General features: G+C 48.1%; 11 protein-coding genes across 11 annotated transcripts; 7 read left to right on the top strand and 4 right to left on the bottom strand.

The window, feature by feature from the left end:
• Positions 1 to 2: 2 nt before the first annotated feature.
• F5891DRAFT_1125214 (uncharacterized protein) lies at positions 3 to 2,824 on the bottom strand (the record flags this gene model as incomplete). The annotated part of the gene is made up of 9 exons (XM_041363946.1): positions 3 to 111; positions 164 to 300; positions 348 to 1,080; positions 1,131 to 1,471; positions 1,521 to 1,968; positions 2,018 to 2,239; positions 2,287 to 2,412; positions 2,463 to 2,617; positions 2,666 to 2,824. The coding sequence occupies 9 exons, from the start codon at positions 2,822 to 2,824 to the stop codon at positions 3 to 5; spliced, it is 2,430 nt and encodes an 809-aa protein (XP_041232909.1).
• A 286-nt stretch (positions 2,825 to 3,110) lies between these two features.
• On the top strand, positions 3,111 to 4,170 carry F5891DRAFT_940531 (proteasome subunit alpha type-3; the record flags this gene model as incomplete). The annotated part of the gene is made up of 7 exons (XM_041374282.1): positions 3,111 to 3,179; positions 3,235 to 3,269; positions 3,329 to 3,452; positions 3,502 to 3,603; positions 3,658 to 3,801; positions 3,849 to 3,961; positions 4,014 to 4,170. 7 exons carry the CDS (start codon positions 3,111 to 3,113, stop codon positions 4,168 to 4,170), a joined length of 744 nt encoding a protein of 247 aa, XP_041232910.1.
• Positions 4,014 to 5,370, bottom strand: F5891DRAFT_367493 (SAC3/GANP/Nin1/mts3/eIF-3 p25 family-domain-containing protein). The gene is made up of 6 exons (XM_041371568.1): positions 5,185 to 5,370; positions 5,066 to 5,135; positions 4,916 to 5,018; positions 4,595 to 4,867; positions 4,433 to 4,544; positions 4,014 to 4,382 (listed from the first exon to the last, which is right to left on the bottom strand). Exons 1-6 carry the CDS (start codon positions 5,287 to 5,289, stop codon positions 4,248 to 4,250), a joined length of 798 nt encoding a protein of 265 aa, XP_041232911.1. The 5' UTR covers positions 5,290 to 5,370; the 3' UTR covers positions 4,014 to 4,247.
• Positions 5,371 to 5,458: 88 nt separating this feature from the next.
• On the top strand, positions 5,459 to 6,427 carry F5891DRAFT_1125217 (nucleophile aminohydrolase; the record flags this gene model as incomplete). The annotated part of the gene is given in 7 exon segments (XM_041363947.1): positions 5,459 to 5,494; positions 5,547 to 5,624; positions 5,677 to 5,728; positions 5,748 to 5,799; positions 5,853 to 6,037; positions 6,092 to 6,181; positions 6,240 to 6,427. 7 exon segments carry the CDS (start codon positions 5,459 to 5,461, stop codon positions 6,425 to 6,427), a joined length of 681 nt encoding a protein of 226 aa, XP_041232912.1.
• A 104-nt stretch (positions 6,428 to 6,531) lies between these two features.
• Positions 6,532 to 8,037, bottom strand: F5891DRAFT_1169522 (uncharacterized protein; the record flags this gene model as incomplete). Its single annotated transcript, XM_041365488.1, has 5 exons — positions 7,700 to 8,037; positions 7,588 to 7,647; positions 7,367 to 7,537; positions 7,168 to 7,337; positions 6,532 to 7,077 (listed from the first exon to the last, which is right to left on the bottom strand). Exons 1-5 carry the CDS (start codon positions 8,019 to 8,021, stop codon positions 6,532 to 6,534), a joined length of 1,269 nt encoding a protein of 422 aa, XP_041232913.1. The 5' UTR covers positions 8,022 to 8,037.
• A 256-nt stretch (positions 8,038 to 8,293) lies between these two features.
• Positions 8,294 to 10,002, top strand: F5891DRAFT_1231073 (uncharacterized protein; the record flags this gene model as incomplete). Its single annotated transcript, XM_041369573.1, has 6 exons — positions 8,294 to 8,356; positions 8,408 to 8,750; positions 8,821 to 9,004; positions 9,059 to 9,228; positions 9,278 to 9,432; positions 9,484 to 10,002. The coding sequence occupies 6 exons, from the start codon at positions 8,294 to 8,296 to the stop codon at positions 9,880 to 9,882; spliced, it is 1,314 nt and encodes a 437-aa protein (XP_041232914.1). The 3' UTR covers positions 9,883 to 10,002.
• Positions 10,003 to 11,187: 1,185 nt separating this feature from the next.
• F5891DRAFT_941104 (Alpha/Beta hydrolase protein) lies at positions 11,188 to 12,174 on the top strand (the record flags this gene model as incomplete). The annotated part of the gene is made up of 1 exon (XM_041374318.1): positions 11,188 to 12,174. The coding sequence occupies one exon, from the start codon at positions 11,188 to 11,190 to the stop codon at positions 12,172 to 12,174; it is 987 nt and encodes a 328-aa protein (XP_041232915.1).
• Positions 12,175 to 12,266: 92 nt separating this feature from the next.
• F5891DRAFT_367607 (uncharacterized protein) lies at positions 12,267 to 14,410 on the bottom strand. Its single transcript, XM_041371569.1, has 4 exons — positions 14,218 to 14,410; positions 13,585 to 14,158; positions 12,899 to 13,533; positions 12,267 to 12,848 (listed from the first exon to the last, which is right to left on the bottom strand). Exons 1-4 carry the CDS (start codon positions 14,319 to 14,321, stop codon positions 12,359 to 12,361), a joined length of 1,803 nt encoding a protein of 600 aa, XP_041232916.1. The 5' UTR covers positions 14,322 to 14,410; the 3' UTR covers positions 12,267 to 12,358.
• A 1,547-nt stretch (positions 14,411 to 15,957) lies between these two features.
• Positions 15,958 to 18,195, top strand: F5891DRAFT_367682 (uncharacterized protein). Its single transcript, XM_041371570.1, has 10 exons — positions 15,958 to 16,157; positions 16,209 to 16,234; positions 16,288 to 16,454; positions 16,510 to 16,849; positions 16,909 to 16,962; positions 17,013 to 17,518; positions 17,576 to 17,588; positions 17,641 to 17,790; positions 17,843 to 17,944; positions 17,998 to 18,195. Exons 1-10 carry the CDS (start codon positions 16,009 to 16,011, stop codon positions 18,024 to 18,026), a joined length of 1,536 nt encoding a protein of 511 aa, XP_041232917.1. The 5' UTR covers positions 15,958 to 16,008; the 3' UTR covers positions 18,027 to 18,195.
• A 1-nt stretch (position 18,196) lies between these two features.
• Positions 18,197 to 20,530, top strand: F5891DRAFT_367687 (uncharacterized protein). Its single transcript, XM_041371571.1, has 11 exons — positions 18,197 to 18,590; positions 18,646 to 18,671; positions 18,724 to 18,911; positions 18,971 to 19,313; positions 19,360 to 19,413; positions 19,464 to 19,765; positions 19,816 to 19,828; positions 19,897 to 19,946; positions 20,001 to 20,100; positions 20,154 to 20,255; positions 20,313 to 20,530. The coding sequence occupies exons 1-11, from the start codon at positions 18,550 to 18,552 to the stop codon at positions 20,348 to 20,350; spliced, it is 1,257 nt and encodes a 418-aa protein (XP_041232918.1). The 5' UTR covers positions 18,197 to 18,549; the 3' UTR covers positions 20,351 to 20,530.
• Positions 20,531 to 20,818: 288 nt separating this feature from the next.
• Positions 20,819 to 22,110, top strand: F5891DRAFT_367749 (immunoglobulin E-set). Its single transcript, XM_041371572.1, has 8 exons — positions 20,819 to 20,990; positions 21,049 to 21,088; positions 21,147 to 21,283; positions 21,332 to 21,468; positions 21,521 to 21,560; positions 21,615 to 21,657; positions 21,711 to 21,869; positions 21,929 to 22,110. The coding sequence occupies exons 1-8, from the start codon at positions 20,982 to 20,984 to the stop codon at positions 21,964 to 21,966; spliced, it is 603 nt and encodes a 200-aa protein (XP_041232919.1). The 5' UTR covers positions 20,819 to 20,981; the 3' UTR covers positions 21,967 to 22,110.
• Positions 22,111 to 22,329: the final 219 nt, after the last annotated feature.

The raw sequence follows: 22,329 nt of genomic DNA on the forward strand, positions 1-22,329 counted from the left end.
AACTATTCGTTCTTGGAGATTTCCCGCAGCGATGGCGGGCGAGACAGCGAAAGTTCCAATTTTGATGCCATTTTCATGATCTCTTCCTCCAGCTCGGCTATCTTGGTGCGCCTATGATGATCGAGTTAGTTTAGAAGCAGCTAGTTCGACGCGAAGTGCATACTCTTGATTCGATCGCTCTCCAAATTGGAAAGCCTGGGATAATCCTAGTCCACTCTCACTCGAATGCTTCTTGCGCTCTGCCTCCTTCGCAGCCATGTCATTCAAGCTAGGCAGCATTCGCTTGTACTCGCGTTTAAGCTACACAATAGTCAGCTGAGATCCAAACCCAGGGTGAAAATGATTACCAGTGATGTTCGCGCAGCGAGCGATTGCTCGTCGTACCTGCCCGCCCCAGCGATCTCTGCCTTCATTCTCCGTAATTCCTCAAACCACTTCGTCTCATATTCACTAAGCTTCGGCGACGCTTGCTGCATAAGCGTCTGCAGTCTGTGATCCAGCCTCGATGCCAGCGCCCTGTATGCTTCCCGTATTCTCTCGAGGCGCTCTTTAACTTCGCTATTCCGCGAGCCACCCAGCTGTTCAATGAGATCAAGCATCGCACCACATTTCTGTTGCTGTCGCTCAAATTCCTTCGCCTGCAGTTCGGCTCGTACTTCTGTGGCTTTGTATGCGAGGATAATTTCGTGGATGTGCGATGTCAAGCCTTCAATTGTTGAACCCAGATATCGCAATGTTTCAGGAGTGAGCACGAATTCTGTTTTGGTGTTTGGGGTCCCAACCGTGATGCGAGGATTGCTGGGCAGTCCAGAGTGACGCGAAAGCGTTGGAGGTGGCACGAAGGGATCCGTGCCTAAAAGTGAGATGTACGCCGATGGTCCTTCAATGGGCGCAAGAAAATCCTCTGTTTCAGAAGTTTTATTCTTGTCAGGAAGATTGGGAGCTGTCCGAGAGAGAGAGAGATCGGTGCGAAGGTTGAGGGGGAAGGATGTAAAACGAAAGACGGAGGTAAGCATTAGGATACTGTACGAGAGATAGACGTCGTTTGGTACAGATATAGCAATAATCGGATTCGAGCATCTATTGACTGGTGAATCATTAAAATCGTAGAAGCTTATTCATCCACACACCTTCGGTCCACTGAATAGGTATTTAGCAAGGGCACGACATGGGTGCCTGCCGAAATTTGCAATGCTTGATTCAATGCAACACCGTCGTCGTCATCTGCGCGGAGTCCGTTGGTGAGACATTGCAGTAGGTCTCCAAAGTCAAGGACATGGACGCCAAAAGCATGGTAGACGTAAACAGTATCGTCATGTATCGGATCCATCAATAAGACAGGGTGGTTTGCTTGAAGGAGGTCGAGAATGGGTGTGCCTGACGACAAAGGAGACGTTTGTTTCAGCATCGAAATCAGGCCCAAGTCTATGCACTCGTAAACTGCTAGCATAGGCAAGTCCTGAGACTGATCCTAGAGTCGCGTCCATAAGCAGCAATATAGAATAATTTCGATAACGAACCTGTTTGCTCTCCCATCGTGCTTCAACTTTCTCTACGTCTAAACACACATCAACTTTACCGTCTTGATGAGTGACAATAACAATTCCGAGACGCTCAGTCGCGCCTGCGTCTTCATCATCATCACGGAGGAAAGAAAGATACGCGATGTCCGTTGTATCACCACCTTCACTGTCTTCCAATGAACGAGGCGAAGGCTGGAGGAGGAAAGGCCCCTGACGCATCGGTTGACTTTTGATGGTCGTAGGAGGGTGCATAGAGAAAGAGCGTGAGATTGCCGGGTACACAGTCCCAGGTGGAAGTTGCTTTAGCAGAGCTGTGACATATTTCCGCTGATAGTTGTAGAGCGTCGAAAGGGCTGATATTCCGCTGGATGTTCCCTGGGATAGGAACTCTTGTTTAGCGGAGATGAAACACTCGAGTGCGTGGACGTAAGACGATGGAACAGATCTTGAAATCGATTAAGAAGTAGTGTCACACAGGAAATGATAAGACTCACGCGTTTTGCGGCATGTAGGGGCATATAGCATATATGTCCCCTGACCTCATAACAGCATAGACGGTGAGTGGACCCCAATCTGCTTTACCCTTTCCCAGAGTGAATGATGCGACCTCGCGCTCTGCAGGATCTTCAGCCAAATATGACTTTGAGGTCTTCTTCTCGGGAACAAAGGACAGAACTTGTTGGGGCTCTTCAGTATCAACCGAAATGTCATACTCCCTGAAAAAGATTAGTAAATATAATAGACTCATCATTGTGAACCCAACCTCAATTTCCCATCGACAGTCATAACCATAAGAGTGGATCCTGCTTCGCCCCAAGGGTGCCATTCAATCTTGGCTATGGGGGCAGACGCATGCGAATGATGGTAGAAAGATCCTACTTGGATTGACCTTTGAAAACGGATCAGATGCTAACATTCATACAAAACTCGCTCGCTTACTTGCAGTCCACGGAAGAAGGCACAAGCTTGGAATACCCAGCGCGAGGGAGGACCACAACTGCAACCTGGTATGCTCCCGCTACAGCTATGAGCTTCCCGCTCGGATTCAGTGCAAGTTGATTGATTCCAAATTGAATATCTGGTGTATTCAAGATCTTCTCTAGCAGTGAGCCACGACTAGGATTGTCAGAATTGGCACGTACTTTGAAAGACTTGTTCGTACTCCTCCCAAGCTTAGAGTCCGAAAGAGACGTTATTCTCAGTTCGCATCCAGCAGCTACGATTAGATCAGAATCCTTGAGGACCATAACCTGACGACGTCCTGAAAGGGGGAGCCCATCCGCCGAAGGCCCCTCAAGCATAGATTTCTTCAATGTATTCGTAGAAAGTTCCAGTGACTCCTCTGACTGTCCTGTTAGACCTCCATAGGCTTTTGGAAGCGTGAATATTGGATGTCCTTCAAGCATTGTGCTCCAATCATCTTGGGTCATGGCTAATACTAGTCGCGTCGGTGAAGAGGGAGTGAAGTCGAACCGGCTCAGAAACGCGTCTGACCCGGTTCGGTTATTATTTCCCACGGGCTGACGCGCTCAAGCTTGCGCGTACCAAGACAGCTCACTTACATACTTAACTACTTACTTTACTACCATGACTTCCATCGGGACAGGTTACGATCTTTCAGCTAGCACATACTCACCAGATGGCCGTATATTCCAGGTGAGATCGCTGAAACTCATCCAACAGTACGGTATTCTCAATCTTATCATCCCAGGTCGAATACGCCAACAAGGCGGTAGAGAACTCAGGGTATCTAAGCTTTCTTTCAGTACTTTAATTGTTGCTAATGGTCTGCTCCGTTAACTCAGCACTGCGATCGGGCTGCGCGTCAAGGATGGTGTCGTCCTTGCGGTGGAGAAGCTCGTACACTCCAAGCTCCTTGTCCCAGGAGCTAACCGACGCATTCAAACAGTAGACAAACATATAGGCATGGTGAGTGCCCTGGTAAATTTCGCAATGAACTTATAAACGACCGCTCAAGGCATCTGCCGGCCTTCTCGCCGATGGCAGGAAAATATCACAGCTGGCTCGTGACTCGGGGGCTCAGGCTCGAAAACAGTGGAGAGAACCTTTGACTGTGAAGGTGATCAGATTTCGCCTGGAACGCCAGTATGCTATACTCATTCACTATCACCAGGCTCTGTCAGATTCTGTAAGCTGGAATGCTCAAACCTATACGTTGTACTCGTCTGTCCGCCCGTTCGGCGTCAGTACGATCTTTGGTGGCATCGACAAGAGTGGTCCTTCACTGTATATAGTTGAGCCTAGTGGCGTCTGCCTAGTGAGCACATTGCAGGTCAAAATATCTCGATACTGATAATATGCCAGGGATATCATGGTGCAGCGGTCGGCAAAGGCCGTCAGCTAGCCAAAACCGAGCTGGAGAAGCTTAAGCTATCTGAACTGTCGATGCGTGAAGCTGTTACGGAGGCTGCGAGAATGTACGCTGTCTGGCATTTGTGTTCACATTTCTCACCTAATACTTCACCTCAGAATATACCTCGTCCATGACGACAACAAAGAGAAGGAATTTGAGCTGGAGATGACTTGGGTTGGTGTTGAGTCCAACAACCTTCATTTGCCTGTACCAGCCGACCTCCTTGAAGAGGCAAAGAGGAAAGCTCAGGAGGCATTAGAGACTTTTGAATAATTTCGGATAATAGCACGTTTGATATCATCGTTCCTCGATTCGCCCGGAAAGTGAAGGAGCCAAACATGAAGTGGTGTCTATACAATTTGCTCTAGCTCACGAGCGTATGCCAGGTTTGCTGCAATGAGCTTCTGCGTTGGAATCTCTACTTGTTCATCATTTTTCTTTGCAAACGTTATCATGCCAGCCGTCAGGTCTACCTGCCAACCGCGCTGTAAACAAGATCAGCAAAGGAGGGTTCCGGAGACCTTGAAGTGCCTACCTGTTGGGCGAATACCAATAAACCAGACTGTGAGGGAAAGAATAGCAGAGTTGCAGCGTCCTTCAAAGGAAGGCTATCGTATGCCGATTCCTCGCAACTGGCAATCTCATTCCTGGCAATAATTCTCAGTGACGTTGATCAGACCAGCAGAAAACAGCTCACCGAATGGTGCCCATAAGACTGTCGACAAAGAATTTGTACTCTTCTGCTGGTGCTTCCTCACGGGCATTCCACACTTTGCTGTAGCTACCCTCCATGAGCCAGCGCTCGAGATTCACTGGATGTCTAATGTATGGATTTGTGTTGATTTCATCAGCAGGAAGTGGAAGTGATTCAAGGGTAGTGTGGAAATCAGCGATGCGGTTTTGTGTGAGCAAACGGATGAGGTTCAAGCCCCGGACTGCGAATTCACGCTTCGACGGAGGGAGACTTGACCTGATGCATGTGAGGAGAAAGTAATCTGGGTAGAATATTTGTGCATACCTGAAGTCCGTGTAGAAAGTGTGCAGTTGGGAGAAATATCTATCGAACGAAGGAACGTCTTTCGCTCTTATACTCCAGAAGACCCCGATTTCGAGGATGTCGCCTGTCCCACTGTCATCACATAGTATATCACAGACCGTTCTAACGTACGAGCAACGACCAAGTCATGGAGATTTGTTTCTCCTTGGGGTATCAATAAACCGGCTTCTATCAAGCCAACCTAGCGTGAAGTCAGACATGCACAAAGCTTTAGATCAACTTAGCCACACCTTTAGCTGAGCTAGCAGTGTCCCACATTTCTTCAAGTCTGACGGTCGCGCATCGAATGCACGCTGTAGCTCGTTGTATAATGTAGCCAATTTCTGAGAAGCCATTTGTGACTATAACAGAAGTTGTAAGTTCGATGAATGGAAATCAGAAACAAGTAGAGAACACGCGTCCAGACGCGTCAGCGCTACTTAGCTACTCAGCCACAACTCAAGATTGTCATTACACTTCTTCATAACACACGACGACGTCGACAACAGTATGGATCGCATTGACATGAACAGACTCAAGAGCGGAGAGGTCAATCTCGGGGTATGAACGTTCTAATCATTATTCTATTATCGTTAATGTACACCATTGGCAGACCTCTATCATGGCAGTTCAGTTCGACAAGGGCGTCGTCATCGGCGCCGACAGTCGTACGACGACTGGAAGCTATATCGTGCGCACTCTTACCTACTCACTATCTGTTTCCTCATCGCTGCAAACCCCAGGCCAACCGTGTAACAGACAAGCTCACCCATGTCCACGATCGGATATACTGCTGTCGCTCAGGATCCTGCAGCTGACACGCAAGCAGTCGCAGATATAGTACACAACTACTTGCAGCTATATACGTAGGTCTTCATCTATCAACAGTCACAAATTTACTTTCACTGAGCATTCGTAGACAAATCCACGGCGCCCACCCTCCAGTTTCGTCAGCTGCGGGCATGTTCCAGGATATTTGCTATGATAACAAGGATGCTCTCAGCGCGGGTATCATCGTTGCTGGGTGGGACAAGGAGGTCGGTCCAAGTGTATATAACATTCCTCTGGGCGGAGGGCTTTTCCGCCAGCCGTGGGCCATTGGAGGTGCGTCTTGAAAGTTTCATGTTCGACACTGAGTCAATTATATCATGTTATCAGGCTCTGGCTCAACATATGTATACGGTTACTGTGATGCAACGTACCAGGATGGGTGGGGGCGGGATGAGACCGTCGAATTCGTGAAAAATAGTGCGTGCTTAACCACCCAACATCACTTTCCTGTTGTTGATCTAATCTTTTCGCATAGCGCTTTCACTTGCGATGGCAAGAGATGGCTCATCAGGAGGTGTCATCCGCATGTGCGTAATCACGGAGGATGGTGTCGAGCGGCTCTTTGTTCCCGGCGACAAACTCCCCAAGTTCTGGGAAGGTCGTGAGGTACTGTCAGGGCCAGTGAAGAAGAGCGTGGAACCAGCAGCGATGGCTATTGAGTAAATGTGTAGACTGATGCAAAATCACAACATTTGTCTTGCAAGTGGTCATCCTGATTAATATTCCTTGTAATTAAATGTCATACTGAGTGCTATCGGTATGGTTATTCAGTACATCTTCTCTGCCCAGGATAATCTCCATCCTGCATCGACCTCCCAGTGACTCGTCTCAACAGTGGAACCGTAAGCTTGCCCCTCCCACATCCGCAATCTCCAGAGAGCTATTGCTAAAGGCACAACATCTGCCCGTTTGATAGTGTGCTGATTCGAACATAGCAAGAACGCGTGGCTTCCCTTGGCATCACCACGGGCTCGTGGTGACTTTTCATTTTCGGAAAAGTCAGAGGCCGGAAGTGCGCGCGACCGTGCTCTACGCTCTACCTCAAGTAGCTTGCAGAGTGCTTTATGCAGTGCTGCTCGCTGTGGTCGGGCAGGAAATAAAGACAGACCGTGGTAGAGAGGAGCTTGCGCATTTGGAAGAAGAGAAGAATCTAGATCATCATCCGTGACTGGATGCAGAAGAGAGAGGGGGGGAAGACGCCGCGATGAGGTTTCTGAGCTGTTAGTATCGATTTGCACAACATCAGCGATATCCATCTGTGCGGAGGGCTGTGGCTTCTCCTTTGTTTCTGGGTTCTGGTTGACTGGGGGTAACTACCTATCAGGGCCACCGCATCTTTGTGAGGTATCAAGTTAGTTTGCCGAACTACGTTCCATTCAGAACGGGTCAAGTCTTCGAAGCACTGTCGCCGCGGGATCGTCCAACGGGCCTGCGGCAAGCCTTTTAGTAAGAAGTTCGAGTTCTTGCAGGACTCGTAAACGGAGCTGGTAACCGATGCGCGCTGATAGCAAAGGTTGCACGATCAAGTTTTGCGAGAATTTGCGCAGTGGGACTGAGAAGAGCTCAGTTATGGCTGCAATGAAGTTGCAACTCGTCACGCACTCCTAGAAGTTGCATATGGAACGGCATCTTTCCAGCATACAATATAACACGCAGGCGTGGATCGACGAGGCTTGAACTTAGGGTGCTCGATACCATCTGGAACTAGTATCTGTTGTTCGCATACTCCCTGAGAGGCTGGAAGGCGCACAGGTGCCAGACGGATGAGAAAGTCTAGGAGTGGGATGAAGGAAGTGCAACATAAGCCTTTGCTATTCACGCACCACAGGGTAGCTTTTTACGCGTTATCTGACATTCTCGCAACGGCGAAGCAAGCATTCTGACTGCATCAGAACGATAAGTAGACAGAGAGTAGAAACGGTGTACCCAACGTACGGTAAGGGCTAGACCACCATTCGCGTTCCTCGTCCGTCATTTCCCGCGGATGGTCATGCGCCCCGGTATCTTGCAGTGGCTTCACAAGACGAACCCTGGGTGGTAGTGACTTGTGTCTGTTATAAAGATGACCTTCGGTGATTGGGTTCGCGTCGTCCAACAATATTGAGTGAGTCCTGCCTTCTGAAGTTAAAGTGGGCGTTCCTGGAATAGTATTTTTCATAGAAACACGCTTTTTGTAGCGTGTATATCCATTGCTCAACGTGTTGGGCTCTGGGGCATCTTGCAAGATTTTGAGCAGACGTGGAAGTAAGCGAGGCATGCACTGAAGCGTTCCCAACTGTGACAACCCTGAGTAAACTCGCCAACATGACTGTGAACACCCTTGTAATACACGACTGCGACCACTGCTGCAACGCACAACAGAATGCTGATATCATTCATGATATAGTGATAAGCTCCTGCGTTTGATTGTGTTCAGATATAGCATTCGATATCGAACCATCAAGAGACCACATGATGTCGCGTTTGCGCCCTATAAAGACCTTGTGGTCTCGCTCAGGCGTCAGGTCCAACGAACCCCCTTCTGCGATCATGACATCCCTGCCAAATGAGCCTGTCACGTTGGCCGTCATCGGCTGTGGTCAGAGAGGGACTGTATGAAATCAATTGTGTGCCTCCTCGCGGTGCACTGACGCTTGTACGCAGGCTTACACTCAATATGCCCTTGACCACCCGAAGATGTGCAAGGTAGTCGCCATTGCAGAACCGAGGCCAAATACTCGCGATATATTTGCCCGTAATCACAAGCTCGATCGGACCCTTGTGTTCAATGATTGGCAGGAGCTCTTAAAGGCTTCCGCCGATACCATTCAAACTATCGGGAAGCGTCTTGCAGACGCAATAATAGTTGCGGTGCAAGACAACATGCATTGTGAAGTGTTAGTGGCATTCGCCGCCCAGGGATACCATATACTTTGCGAGAAACCTATGGCTACAAATCTGCAAGACTGCCTTGAAATGGAGAAGGCAGTCAAGAACGCTGGCATCAGTTTGCGGAATTGGTCATGGTGAGCTTTATCACTAGTCGTGCTACAACGTTCAAACTTCACGTGCGGCAGTCTTGCGCTATTCCCCTTACAACAAGGCCGTCACCGAAGTGGTCCATTCAGGACAGTTGGGTGAGCTGATCAACGTGGTTCACATCGAGCCCGTTGGTTACTTTCACTTTGCTCACTCTTACGTTCGCGGCAATTGGAAGAAAGAATCTGAGAGTTCTTTTTCTCTCATGACCAAGAGCTGCCAGTGAGTAAACCCTAATTCACCGCGCATGACATCTTGATTGATCGGGTACGCAAGTGACATAGATATCCTTTGTCACTGGCTTTCCCCTGCGTTGCCGACGCGAGTCTCTTCGTTCGGCTCTTTACAGCATTTTCGGAAGGAGAAGAAGCCCCGCGCAGCAGGCGCAGCAACTCGCTGCTTAGAATGTTCAGTAGAACAAGATTGCCCATACAGTGCAAAGAAAAGTAGTTCGTCTCTAACCTCGTTTCATATAAACTGAGTGAAATCTCGCAGTATACCTGGAACCTGTTTCTCGCGGAAACACCCACTGGCCAGCCAGCACTATTGTAGATGGAATACCAGACATAGAGAATATCACCGATGCTCTACGCAATGGACCTTACGGACAATGTGTGTACGAAAGCGATAATGATGTCTGCGATCATCAGGTACAGTCCGATTTTCCCTCACAAAGCGGCGTCTTGATGTTGTATTTCTAGGTTGTGAATATCGAATATTCATCAGGAGCCACTGTCTCGTTCACAATGGTGGCATACACTTCCTTGATTTGCGAACGTCAGACACGATTGCACTTCACGCACGGGGAGATAGTTGGCGATATGAATAGTTTTACTGTCACTGACTTCCACACGGGTCATAAAACGACGCACCACCCGAAAAATGAAGGTGGTGGTCACGGAGGTGGAGACGCGGGTCTTATGCGTACTTTTGTCGAGGCCGTGCGCACGAACAATCAAGAACTACTGGGGACTGATATCTCTGAGGTGCTGAAGAGTCATCTCGCCGTATTTGCTGCTGAGACAAGCAGGAGAGAAGGCACAGTGATTGATTGTGCGAAGTTTGAGAAAGATATCAGAGCAGAGTTGGAAATGAGATAAGTTTTTTTATCACTGCTACTACCGCATCATACATCTTGTAGCATTAGCTGGCGAAATAGGTATTATGCCTGATCAAATATCTGGTTGCATATAATCAAACTTCCCATCGTCCAGGGACTGAGGCAATGGAATGAGAGATACAGATAGAAGTTTCCATTGGTTGTACATGTCGGAAAGGTATACATCAAACGGAGCCAAGTATTATCTTGCAATGCGCAGTGCTCTCGATTTTGATTTTATCAACACTCGTAATCTTGGTGAAGGAAACAGTTGGGGGAGGGGGCAAAGCCGCACCAATTCCAGCTCAGGCTCCACACCGTCCAAAGTGAATGAGGCACCAGCTGGGACATTCTGACCAATGGCAGTGAAGGCCACTGGCAGTGCCATACGCCCAACTTGGTCTCAGGGAAGTTCCTACTCCAGACAAAGCGACAACAATCTCCAGGGATGAGGCTAGCACATTCTTGAGATGTGCAGTTCATCCATATCCGCGAAACAAATGTGAAAGAGGAGTTCCGTGTGCTGCGGCAATGCAGTGCTTCACATGATGGAAATTCTGCCCTGTATGATTGATACTTTCTGATCTGGGTGGCCATGGGAAAAGACAGATACTCTAGAAGACGACCACGAGGCTGTAGGCAGGAGCAAGGGTAATTTGAAATTGGAAGCGCCACCTCGCTTATTTGCGTGTAAACTATACAGCCTCAGCTAGCTTTAGCCACACTAGGACGCTTTCTTTGACTCAAAAGACTGTCTCACAAGAGTCGTGTCACAAAAATGAGCGTGTCATCTTGGTGTAAGACGGTATGCTCAACTTTGTGACGGCACCAAGCTGGTCATGGTGGAGCCATGGCGTATAGCTACGTCGAGGCAAATCAAGCTCGTTCCTTTGTGAGGCTGCAAGAATTTCAGAACGATGTTACTTCATTGATTTACTTGTCACTTGCAGTTGCATTCATGAAAGCTGCCTTGTTTCCTTAGAAACGGTCGACCGCAATCCACGAGAAAGATGTGCTTGGCGGCCTAGGAACACGCAGTATAAATGGATGACAACTGTGAACACGAGAATCTCAGACAATCTATGGCATATACACTTCCTATAAGCTGCGGCGCCTGTTACGTGTGCAGCTCTCTCCGCTGCGTATCGACTCTACGTATCAAAAATACCCAGCGCTTGTACATCCCTGTGCTGCGGCGGGAAGTGTTTCCTTTTCCGATTTACACAGGCGGTCTGCTGATGGGGCATATATACTGGTCGTCACGCTGCGATCTTCGTCTGCACCGATATTATACCATTCTTGATTCATGTCTACAGACATAGGCTCTGAGGAGAGATTCCTTCCTCTGCGCGATGGGCGTACCTTGGCATACGCAGAAGCAGGAAACCTATCCAGCAAGACTGTCGTTCTTTACATGCATGGCTTCTTCACTGTCGGGGATGCGTCGCAGCCATCTCAGGTCTTTCTGAGCAAGAACGTTCATTTCATCACGCCCACCATGCCTGGATGGGGCAACACGTCACCACCTCCCCCGTCGACACTATACCGCGACTGCCTCACGAGCGACATGACCGCGCTGTTGTCCCACCTATACCCAGATTTTGACGGCCATAACATTAAACTGTACATCGCAGGCGGCTCGCTCGGCACAGTCGCTGCACAGATATTGTATGGTGCACCATATGACAAGTTTCCATTCGGCCGGTGCATAGCAGGCCTGCTGCTATTAGGCGCCTTCAGCCCGTTTCGGTACCATACCGATTACGCCAGATACATGACGTGGACGCAATATATTCTACCTGGTCCTATCGGGTACTACATGCCATTCAACCTTCTCAGTCATCTAATAAAATTCGTGCTGGCGAGAAAGTTGAAGACCATAGAAGGCGCGGAGGCATCGTTGCGGGAAACTGTTTTTGACAGAATGGACCAGGCGGAGCGCGAGGAGTTTGCGAAGTGGAGTGAGGAACGCGGGATGGTACCAGATGATTATGTGCGGAAAATGGCTGAGAATGTCCTGAAGAGCACCTCCAAGTCCTGGGTAGGCTTCATGCTTACGCCACCTCTTCTGCACTCAGATTGGGGATTTCGGCCTGACGCATTGGACGAGGAACACTCCCGTCCGCCTGTCTTGCTCACAGCGAGTAAGGACGATGACATGTCTCCTGTGGCTTATGCATACTATCTTGCTGCCAATTACAAGAATGCACGGATGAAACACGTTGATGGGGGGCATATGAGTATTTTATATCACATGGACGAGGTATGGGCAGAGTTTCTGGTTAACGAATGATAGTCATAACATCTCCAGGAGGTTCTTCCAGAGGGGAATGAAGCAAGTAATACATCGAAAAGTTATCTACATACATAGCTAAAAGTTAACAAAGTGATGGTAGACAAGCAATGATATGGATGTGGAGGGGAGGTATCGCACTGATAAAGTTAGAAATAGAGTTAAGATGAGCACTGATCTGGAGCTAATCCTGCAGCTCCAGCTCTCTCCGAATAATTTCCCTCACTTCTCTGAGGCCGCCTATTTCACGCTTAACTCGCCTGGGACTCCGGGTGAGTATTTCGGCGCTGTCGAATTTCGCACGAGAGCCGGGACTGGGCGGTGGACCTATAGTAGAAGTATAACGAGTACCTGGACTGGGTGGTGGGACGAGTTTGCTGCCAGTGGACTTCTTGGTTGGACTAGGAGGTACCGACTTGTCGACAGTGCTAGTGTCAGAGTCCTGCACCGATGACGTGGATGGCATCTCAAGCCATTCTTTGCCGGCGATTTCCAGAGGTCGCAGAAAGAATGGACAGAGGCTCGTGAGTAGTCTTAGTGATTCATTTGCTTCTAGAGTTGACATCGGCACAGGGGAAGATTTAATGATCGCAGCCGCGACCTCAGAGGTCGGAAGAACTTTACGTTTGCGAATAGTTGGCGTGGAAGTCGGACCGACAGGAGCCGAGAAAAGCCTGTTAAATAAGAAATCAATGAAAGAACAGGTCAGGTGCATGGTACTAACATCCAGGCACTCTCGGCGACACCACCCAGGCGACCGAGTAGGCAGCGCCGTCGAATCTCTTCCTGACCCATTTTCTGGATTTGCTCTCTAGAGAGCTTTCCTCCCACAACTTCCGCGCTCTTTGCTTTGGTTGGACTGGTGGTAACAGACTTCTGACGAATTCGATCATACAAAGCTTGACGACGAGATGTACTCGGAGTTGATGGTGCAGTCTCCGCGTTGGCACCGCGTTGATGGACAGGTGTCATAGGCAGAGAGTCCGATGCATCGCTCTCGCATCTATGACGTGCAGGAGTCTTTGGGGTTAGAAGGCCGATCAAAAGATCTGCGCGCCTCTGGCGCGATGATGGTGTCTGAGGAAATGCGATGGAAGATTTCGATGATGATGCAAGTGCTGACTTTGAAGGACTGATCGCAGGAAAGGGGACCGTAAACTCATGTGCGGCGGTTGAACGCTTCACAGGCGACTTCACCGGTGAATTTGGACTGGACGGAACCATATTCTTAAGAATTGAGGCACCCTTAGGCGAGGCAGAAGCAAGCACTCGAGTCAGCGAGGACGCCTTGACTGCAGTGACAAGCTCTGAGATATCTGCCAAAGGGACATTTGGCACATTCGGGACATCAGGGTGAAGCTATAATTGGAGTTAACGTATGTAATAGTAGCAGAGATCTGGGGGACAAACCTTGACCCAGCGCTCAAGTTTATTTCGAAACTCAGTTCGCCGCTTTTCTGCATCGGCGGTCCATCGAGCTACTGCAGCCATCCCACCCCCCATATCTTTGTCAATATCGATTTCAACCTCGATACCAATACCGTATACAGGTACGCGTTTGCCCGCGCTCTTGGAATAATGGGTAGTTGGGCTGATGACCAATCCCATCGCGCCTCGCGTCCAGTCTTTGGCAGGAGGCTGTGCAGGGCTATCTAAGAAGGGGTTCTCATCATCGATTGCCTTGTGTTTACTTGTAAGGTCAGGAAGCGACTTTGCATCCCACTCCCATACCCAGCAAAGTCGCTTAAGATCATCGGTGTCGAATTTGGTTGTGAGCCCAGAATAAGTCATGATGGACATATGATTGAGCACGTTTCGCACTATGCCCGTGTCAGAGGATGGAGACACAGCGCATGTTGCCAATGCATGTGATAATGCATGCTGCAGGGCTGTTTGAATTGTGTTGAGTCGTGAAAGGTGATGTGGCAAGGACGTGTGATTTGGTTTGCTGCCCTTATGCGCAGAAGAGGGTGGTGTAGGTGGCCTTAAAGTATGTCGTCTATGAGCATAATAGCACAGTGACAGTAGATTAAACATGCTCACGCAGTTCGAAGCTTCTTCGGAGTGAAAGTGGTCTCGTCATCTGAACTAATGAGTTGACGTTTCTTTCTGGGCGAGACTCCGAGGGATGAGTATAGGTCGGTCATGAAAATAGAGTATGTAAGTACAACAAGTAGAGAATGTACCAGCTGCCGGAGCAATGAAGGATGCCCCAAACAGAAGAAAGATGAACAAGACTAAGTACTGACGCGAACCAAATGATCGACGGCGCGTCTACGTAAGCAGTTCCCACGAGCGCGTCTTCGCTATGTGTTCGTTACTTGCTGGTCCTTATCATCTCGTTCGCTCATTTGAATACTCATCATCTCAGTGCATCTGTTTGGCTGCCGTCCACTAATACTCGAGATATTACTATATCAGATGCCGGTTAATGAGTAGCTAGCGGTAAGCAATTTTCATCTTGACCAACACCTCTCATTCTCCAACAAGCTTGCTCGATACTCCTCATTACTCGCTTACATTCTTTGGATTCTGCGCCGAGTGCTAGGTGTGTTTTAACCAAATCCACAGTGAAGCCTCGAGGTTGCATAGGTTAGGTACGTATCTATAATCCGTGCAAAACTGTTTCAAAAGGCTCCAAACTACAGGTCTTGAGAGAAGCAACGCTAGGGCTTCATTTTACAATTTCCGAGTTAGCGTACGCCAATATGGAGGAAAAGAACAGAACTTTGGAACAAGAACTTTAGAAGGTTGCAGCCTCACGACCTAATCAGCTCTAAATTACAAATGGAGCTCATATCAGCGAATTGTGCGCCTCCTTGACTTCTCTCATGATCTGATGAAACAAGACGGCGAAGGTAGCCATCTTCAGCTAGTAACAACTGGAAACTCCGCGGAGAATTTCTGCATTCAATCATAGTGCAGCGCGGTGCCAATTCTAGGAATTCCTTTTTGTGGTAGGCGCAGTTCGCTCTCCACATTCGAAAAACCGGATCTCACTATAATCAAGACTGCATTCGATGATCTTTGATGAGGTTTAAACAAATAGCCGGATGATTCAGAATGGTTAATATTTGGTGCATCAAAGAGGTTGCAGACAGAGTTCAATGTCGGTAATTATCAAACAGCAGGTATAGTCGTGTTGTCGTAAGGCTGATTTTGTCCATCTTGAGGACTTGTCGCAGACATGTGATCTCATGGTCATGGTGCGATGTCACGATAATGGTCACATGAGCCAGCGATTGATCCACGCAATATCCACGGGAGTAAAGAAGGTAAAGATCAATGACTGAAGTACTTGACACCTGAGACTCGGTCAGAAAAGCTATGGACAGACGCGTTACATATCCCGAGACATATTTAGGGATATATTGATTTCGAAGATGTCCCCCAACACCTATCGTGGACTCTTATTTGGTGTGTCCAAGGTTTCAAATTTCATGATCAGGCTCCACCTGACCTTGAAAATGAACTCAGCTGTAGGTTCGGTGTCCCTGTTTGCAAACAAAACGGGTCACCGCCTTGGCCTTCCTTATAAATTATTGATCGCCAATGAACCCATGGCAATCTTGCACCGTACTAGTGTACGACATATCATTATCAATCAGGGCATTGCATCTCTACTAGATGTTAAGTAGCCCATTTGTGTCGATGCCGATGGCCAGAAATCTTGCTTCGTTGTGGTCACATCTTCGCATGCATGGGCCCAGACGTACGTGTGAACAAGAAGCGAGTTCATGAATGCCTGCATGCAAAGGCGCAAAATGCCACGAGTGAACCGTTTGAGCTTTCTGCTCCTCAACTTTAGAAGTGAATCTCGATGGCACACAGCACATGCATCGCCTTGACCAACATACTACAAAGGGTGAGGATCACGTCAAAGGGGTTGAGTTTATAAACTGTGGCGCGGCACGACTTCTCTCCTGCCTCACCAGCATGATGAACGCAAACGAAAATCATGGAGCCATTCAGCAGCATGCAATGTCCGTACTCGGTTGCCTTGCTATGTGGAATACTGAATGACGGCCATGCAGACGAAACACCCTCGAGCACCTTTCTGGTATGCACCTCTGACGTGAAATAGTAATCATCCCAGGACAACATGTTCGACAGGTGAAATACAGATATTACTGCAAAACGAAAGCCTCTACGAGAATCGTATCCGCGAACTTTCAACAAATTTGGGTGTTTTTCAAACAGCATACTCTGCTATGGAAGACCGGCTTCGAAGACAAGCGGAAGAGAAAAATGAATTGTTACACGAGTTGAACACCTTAAAAGTGCGTTTACCTTTGACCCAGACGACTATCGTCATGACTGAAAACCATGTTATAGGGACTGGAAAAACGAGTTATATGTTTGCTTGACGGCGACGGAATGATCTTCACGCAGGAATTGATGAGCCAAGGCCAGGACGGTGGCCTAGCTGCTGCGAGAAAACTGACCGAACGCGTTCGCCAATTCATATCTACCAGTGAAGGATTTGAACAATATCAACTTTGGGTGTATCTCTTCTACAACAAACGCGGCCTTCTAGAGACGTTCGGCCGAGTGGGTCTGACGACGGTTAGAGCCAAGTTTGATGACTTTATGATGGGCTTCAATCAAGCTGCTGAGCGATTTATCATGGTTGACGTAGGAGGTAGCAAAGAAGCTGCTGATGCAAAGCTTAAAGGTGAGTTGACTTGTGTGATGATCTGCACGGATGCATTGAAGTTATTTCTGGATATCTAGTCCATCTTGAAGATAACATCCGTCTTCCACACACTTACAAAATATTCTTCGGTGGTAAGTCCCACCTCCACACTTCAAGTAGTTTACTGATTTTCGCCAAATAGGATGCCATGATAATGGCTATGTGCACAACCTTCGTTCTGTTGTCACTTCGAGCCTTGGTCATAAGCTTGTTCTCATGCCTGGTTATTCTGATGTAGCGATTGATATCAGAGCGCTTCAGCTACCTGAGCTCAGAATACCCGAGCTGTTTATGACAACTAAACTCGTGGCACCGTCTTATAATGTCATCGCGACCGGTCCCCTGCTCGGACTGGCGCTTACTACTCCAAAATTGACCGCACCGCAACCTGTCTGTCCTCCTACTACTCCGCCTGGTATCAACTCTTTTTCTGGAGAAGGCCAAGGAGCAATGGCTCGGCGCGGAAGTCTCCCAAGTTATAAATCAGTGTTGCAAACACCGTTAACAATGTCTACGCGGTTTAACTGCCCATCAATGGAGCCAAGTGAGGGTAGTAGCGAGTCCAGCGAAGCAAGCGAGATCCCGCTTCGCTTGCCGCGATTGACCCCTCCTTCTCCATCGAAGCAGCGACGTATCAATAACCAGGTGGTGAGTCGTATTACCCTCCTATGTTTCTTGACGCTGTCCTGACCGAATTACTGCTAGGCATTATCTAAGCGTATGTTCACTAGCGTCTATTGTAGCGATCTAATATTGATCTTTTCACACAGATGTTCCGCCTCCGTGCACTTTATTCTATTTGGCACAATGCAGGCACGGTCCAAGTTGTAAATATTCGCATGAGTATATCTTAGAAGCGGAACACTATCAAGAACTAGGAGAGAATGCAAAGAAGACGCCTTGTAAAGTTACAAACGAAGGTGTGTTTTCTCCGCTGACAATCTGTTGAACATAATACCGACTGTTCGTCAGGCGGAGATTGTCCATTTGGAGATGAATGCGTTTATGGACATTCGTGCCCGAATGGTACAACTTGTTATTTCCTGAAGTTAGGAAAATGTAAATTCGTTGCTGGTGAGGCATACCGTCACTCTGCACATAAAACCACCCTGACATCTTCGCTTCAGCTGGTATGCACCGGCAACCGAACAACTGAATTAACGCGCAACCTTCCATTTTATTATGATAAAGTTTCTTGTTATGACCAATCGAGGCTGACCTGCCGGAGATGGGCTCGGCCTCGGGAATGTCTATTTGTACATATATGCATGCAGTCACGTTTTGACATCAAGGTTCAGTTTTTCCTAACATTCAAATCATCATCGCGGAGAAAAATTAACAACGTAATGCTGATGGAATTTTTCCATTGACGTACTTGAGCACGTACAAGTGATTCTCAACGAAGAGTGCGGCACATTCACTTGGTTCGCGTGACTTAGCCAAATCAGTCTCAACTTCTTCGAATGACAATATGACCTTCAAGCTGCTCACGATATGATTGCCTTATCTGCGGGCTTCTCCCATTGCATGAATCCCGCGATCTAGCCTGATTAACGGCCTAGCCCCTTTGCAGGTAAACATCGTGGCTTCGTTAGTTTAAAAGGCTGCCGAATTTTGTTAGCATTCCTGTGTTTCCCTAATATCTAATATCCACTCTGTACCCCCGTTCGCCAACCCATATGGCAACGTCTCCGGTAGCAGAGGCCAGCCAGCAGCTCTGGTAAGTCATCTATGTAGTGCACCAGCTGAAATATTAATTTGAAAATTTTCACAAGGGATGAGACGCTGGGCAGACTTCTGAGTGAGTACCTCTCATCTCAGGAATCAGCTTGTAATCTAATGCTGTTTTGCAGACCTGTCATCGGCCACAATTCAACGGAATGCTGACCTCGAGAATCGCTTAGCTGAACTCGAGGTCGAGCTTGCGGTCTGGAAACAAGCCCATGCGACTGCTATTGAAGGTGCAGACAGGGAGGCTAAGGCTCTCAAAGGGCGGTTGGCTTCTCTTAATTCTCAGGTGGCGTCGATGGAAACCTTCATGGTCAGTCTAATTCCCGCTAGGGCAAGTGGCTGTCTAAATTTATCCATAATTTCAAACAGAGCCAGAGTCTACTCGTCCTCTGCGTCATTGACGGGGATGCTTGTATATTTAATGACTTGCTCCTTAGGCAAGGTCACGAAGGTGGCCGCCAGGCCGCACAACAATTGACGAGGGCAGTCGCAGATTATTTAACCAGCGAGGATGTTCACGTTCTCGGTCGACTGTCATTTTGGGTAACAATTTACTTTAACAAGGCCATACTGGCGAGCGTTCTCGAGCGACATAAATTATGTAGCCCCGAGCAACTTGATGCCTTCATTATGGGCTTCAGCCAGTCTTCGCCCAGGTTTGTTTTGGTTGATGTCGGATACGGCAAAGACGCCACCTTCACGAAAATTACAGGTCGGCATATGTTGATCAATGTTATCTATCACTTACCCCCATTTAGAGTATCTACAAACCTACTTGCGCTTCCCTCAAACTCAGAGAATTTTTTTTGCCGGCAAGTCTCGTCAACGCTCAATGCCGTATACACAACTTGACGTAACACAGGTGGTCAGGAAAACACTTACGCTCCAACTATTGCTGCGCTGCAAAATGACGGACTTTTGGGAAAAGTCGCTTTCTTGGAAGCCTGCCGCGCGAGCCCAAACTACGCGCAGAAACACCGTTTACCAATTCTGACTGTGGACACATTGTTTATCAACCAGAGACTCTCGCCACCATTGAGGACACCTCCACCATTAAATATGAACGGTCTCAGTCCCACACTGACATCTGGTGGATTACCGACACCGCATTCGCCACACAGTATGAGTGCCTCTGCGACGGGAAGGCTTGTGGACCCAACCTTGGTGAGTCTACCTTCTCGTTGTGGTTTATTTTCGATGCTGATAGCTCCCAGCCCCTTCATAAGCGTGAGTTAAGATTGTGTTGATTAGCTGTGGTCAGTGCCTAGACACTCGACATTTTACCGCTTACACAGATTCTCCCCCACCTTGTAATGAATTCTATCTCATGTCCTGCACTAAAGGCGTATGTACGAACTGCGAGTCTTCTTCACTTTACTAATGAACGTTTCGGTACCAGGGGGCTTGTAAATATTCGCATGACTATATCCTGACGCCAGATCAACTGGCTACTCTTGCTGCTAACGCCAAAAAAGCTCCTTGTAATTTTCTAAAAAATGGCACGTTTATTCAACTTGACCTCGATGCCTCGTTAAGTTTTTGGTCATTATAGGTCTCCAGTGCCCATACGGCGAGCGGTGCTGCTGGGGACATGTGTGCCCTAACGGTCCGAAGTGTTTCCACCTGAGCAAGGGCAAATGTTGGTTCAAAGGCGGTTCGTGTCAAAACGTCAGATAACAATCAAGTATTAACTGGAATATTTCATATTCAGAAAGTATGCATGATGTTTCGCCTCATCTATCACCTTAGCGTCCCTCCACTCTTGTTTGCCTGTTATTGGTTTATTTTATGTGCCACATGGCATGTACGAAGATGTTAGCTTGACGTTTTATCGCGTTATCCTCTGTCTGCTCTTATTTGCTTACAACGTTGTAGTTCATGTGTGGTTTTTTACATGTTATTGTATCAATCGATGTGGATTATTATTTATGTAGTCCGGAACGCCCAGCACACTCTCCAGCACCGCATGCTCTAGAACATATACGTACACGGAGTGGAGAAGGTCCGAGTATGGCGTGACCCCAAAATCATGTGGCCAAGACCCCTGGCACTCACATGTCCCTTTGTGTCCTGCGTTTTGGCTGCCACCAAATGGAGGCGTTGAAACGTTGATCCTCCGCCTCATTGGTCTCGTTCAAACCGCAATGAAAGCCTTTGAGAGCCTTGGTCGAGACTCGAAGCTTGAGCCTATCTGACAATTGCAAAGGTCAATTGTTTGGATCATGAACCAGCCTAGGCACCAGGCGTGTGAAATCAGATCAGTAGATAAGTGTTTGAACAAGAATCTTGGCACTGCCAATTGCAAAAGGCCCTTGGAAACTGCCCAGTACCACTCATCGACCTGTCCATCTCCTTCTAAGCCTCGAGTTTCACGTTTGAGATGTCTTCTGTATGTTTCGAGCATATACCCTGATGGCGATCGCTTGCTGATTGGTGTGTTACTGTAGAACGATGATCAGGATGATCTGAAGCCCTCTGCCACCCCAGGTGGGCAAGCATTGAATGTAGAGCAAACAGAATGAGCAGCTTATTGAATCTATCCCAGGCTACAAGCCAACTGGCACTGCAAAAACAGCAGATGAATATGCCCAACTGGACGCAGAAGACGAGAGCTTGGCACGGTGGAAAGCCAGTCTTGGTATCACGGCTGGAGTGTCAACTGGGGACACCTCAGGACCAAGAGTATGTTACTCCCAGTACTGTCTGTCCTGAAGTTGATGGGTCGTATAGGTGACAGTTCTGACCCTAGAGCTTGATTCACCCACACTGCCTCCTGGCAAGACGCTTGTCTTTGATCTCAATGACGCTGCCAAGTTGGCCGATACGAAGAAGAACCCAATCATCATCAAGGAAGGTGTAGAATATAAGTAAGTGCTCTGACGTTTGTTCTCCGATGCTATGAGGCTAATATTGTCACAGCGTTCGGATCACGTTCAAGGTGAACCACTCAATTATCTCTGTAAGTGGCCTGTCTTCGGTTTGGCTTGACGGGTCTTAAAACCTTGTTGCGAAGGGTGTACGATACATCCAGCTAGTCAAACGCGCTGGTATCAAAGGTATTAGTACATTCTCATGTAGTTTGGGACCTTGACTGTTGATCACTCTATAGTGGACAAGCTCGAGCAAATGCTTGGGTCATACGGTCCCCAGGCAGAACCATACACGAAGAATTTTGATGTAGAAGAATCGCCGTCGGGGCTTGTGGCACGTTCAGGATCGTACAATGTCAGAAGCCGTGTTGTGGACGACGATGGAGAAGTATACGCAGGTTTGTGTTCGCAGAAGCTGTGATCGAGGTCTCTTTAAACTGACCTGCCACCTTTTCAGACTGGGAGTGGTCATTCAAACTTGCCAAGGAGTGGTGAATGAAGACTTCTCGCCTTATCATTTTATGACCTTTGTTGCATTACCCTATGGCATCATTTCGCATATCAGCTCTCGTATCTCCCTGGATGTACCTTTGTACCCTTTCGAACAGTCCCGCCGACATCGAGTGGCTGCTGATCCAGGTTGACAGAAGTTTTCCGCTAAGAAAATGTTCAGATATAAATGCGGGCTACGGAAATTTTGACCGGTCAGGTCGTTGCAGACTGTGGTGCCTTGTTAATATGCTAAGCATGCAGGAGATTTTGACATAGCTCACAGCAGTGCAACTAGTACATAATACTAGTGCAGACATCCGGGAAACAGTAGGTCCTGAGCGCTGAGCGAGACAACGAAAGCGTCAT

Source organism: Suillus fuscotomentosus (assembly GCF_016647785.1).
Source record: "Suillus fuscotomentosus strain FC203 chromosome Unknown F5891scaffold_3, whole genome shotgun sequence".
Lineage (NCBI taxonomy): Eukaryota > Fungi > Basidiomycota > Agaricomycetes > Boletales > Suillaceae > Suillus > Suillus fuscotomentosus.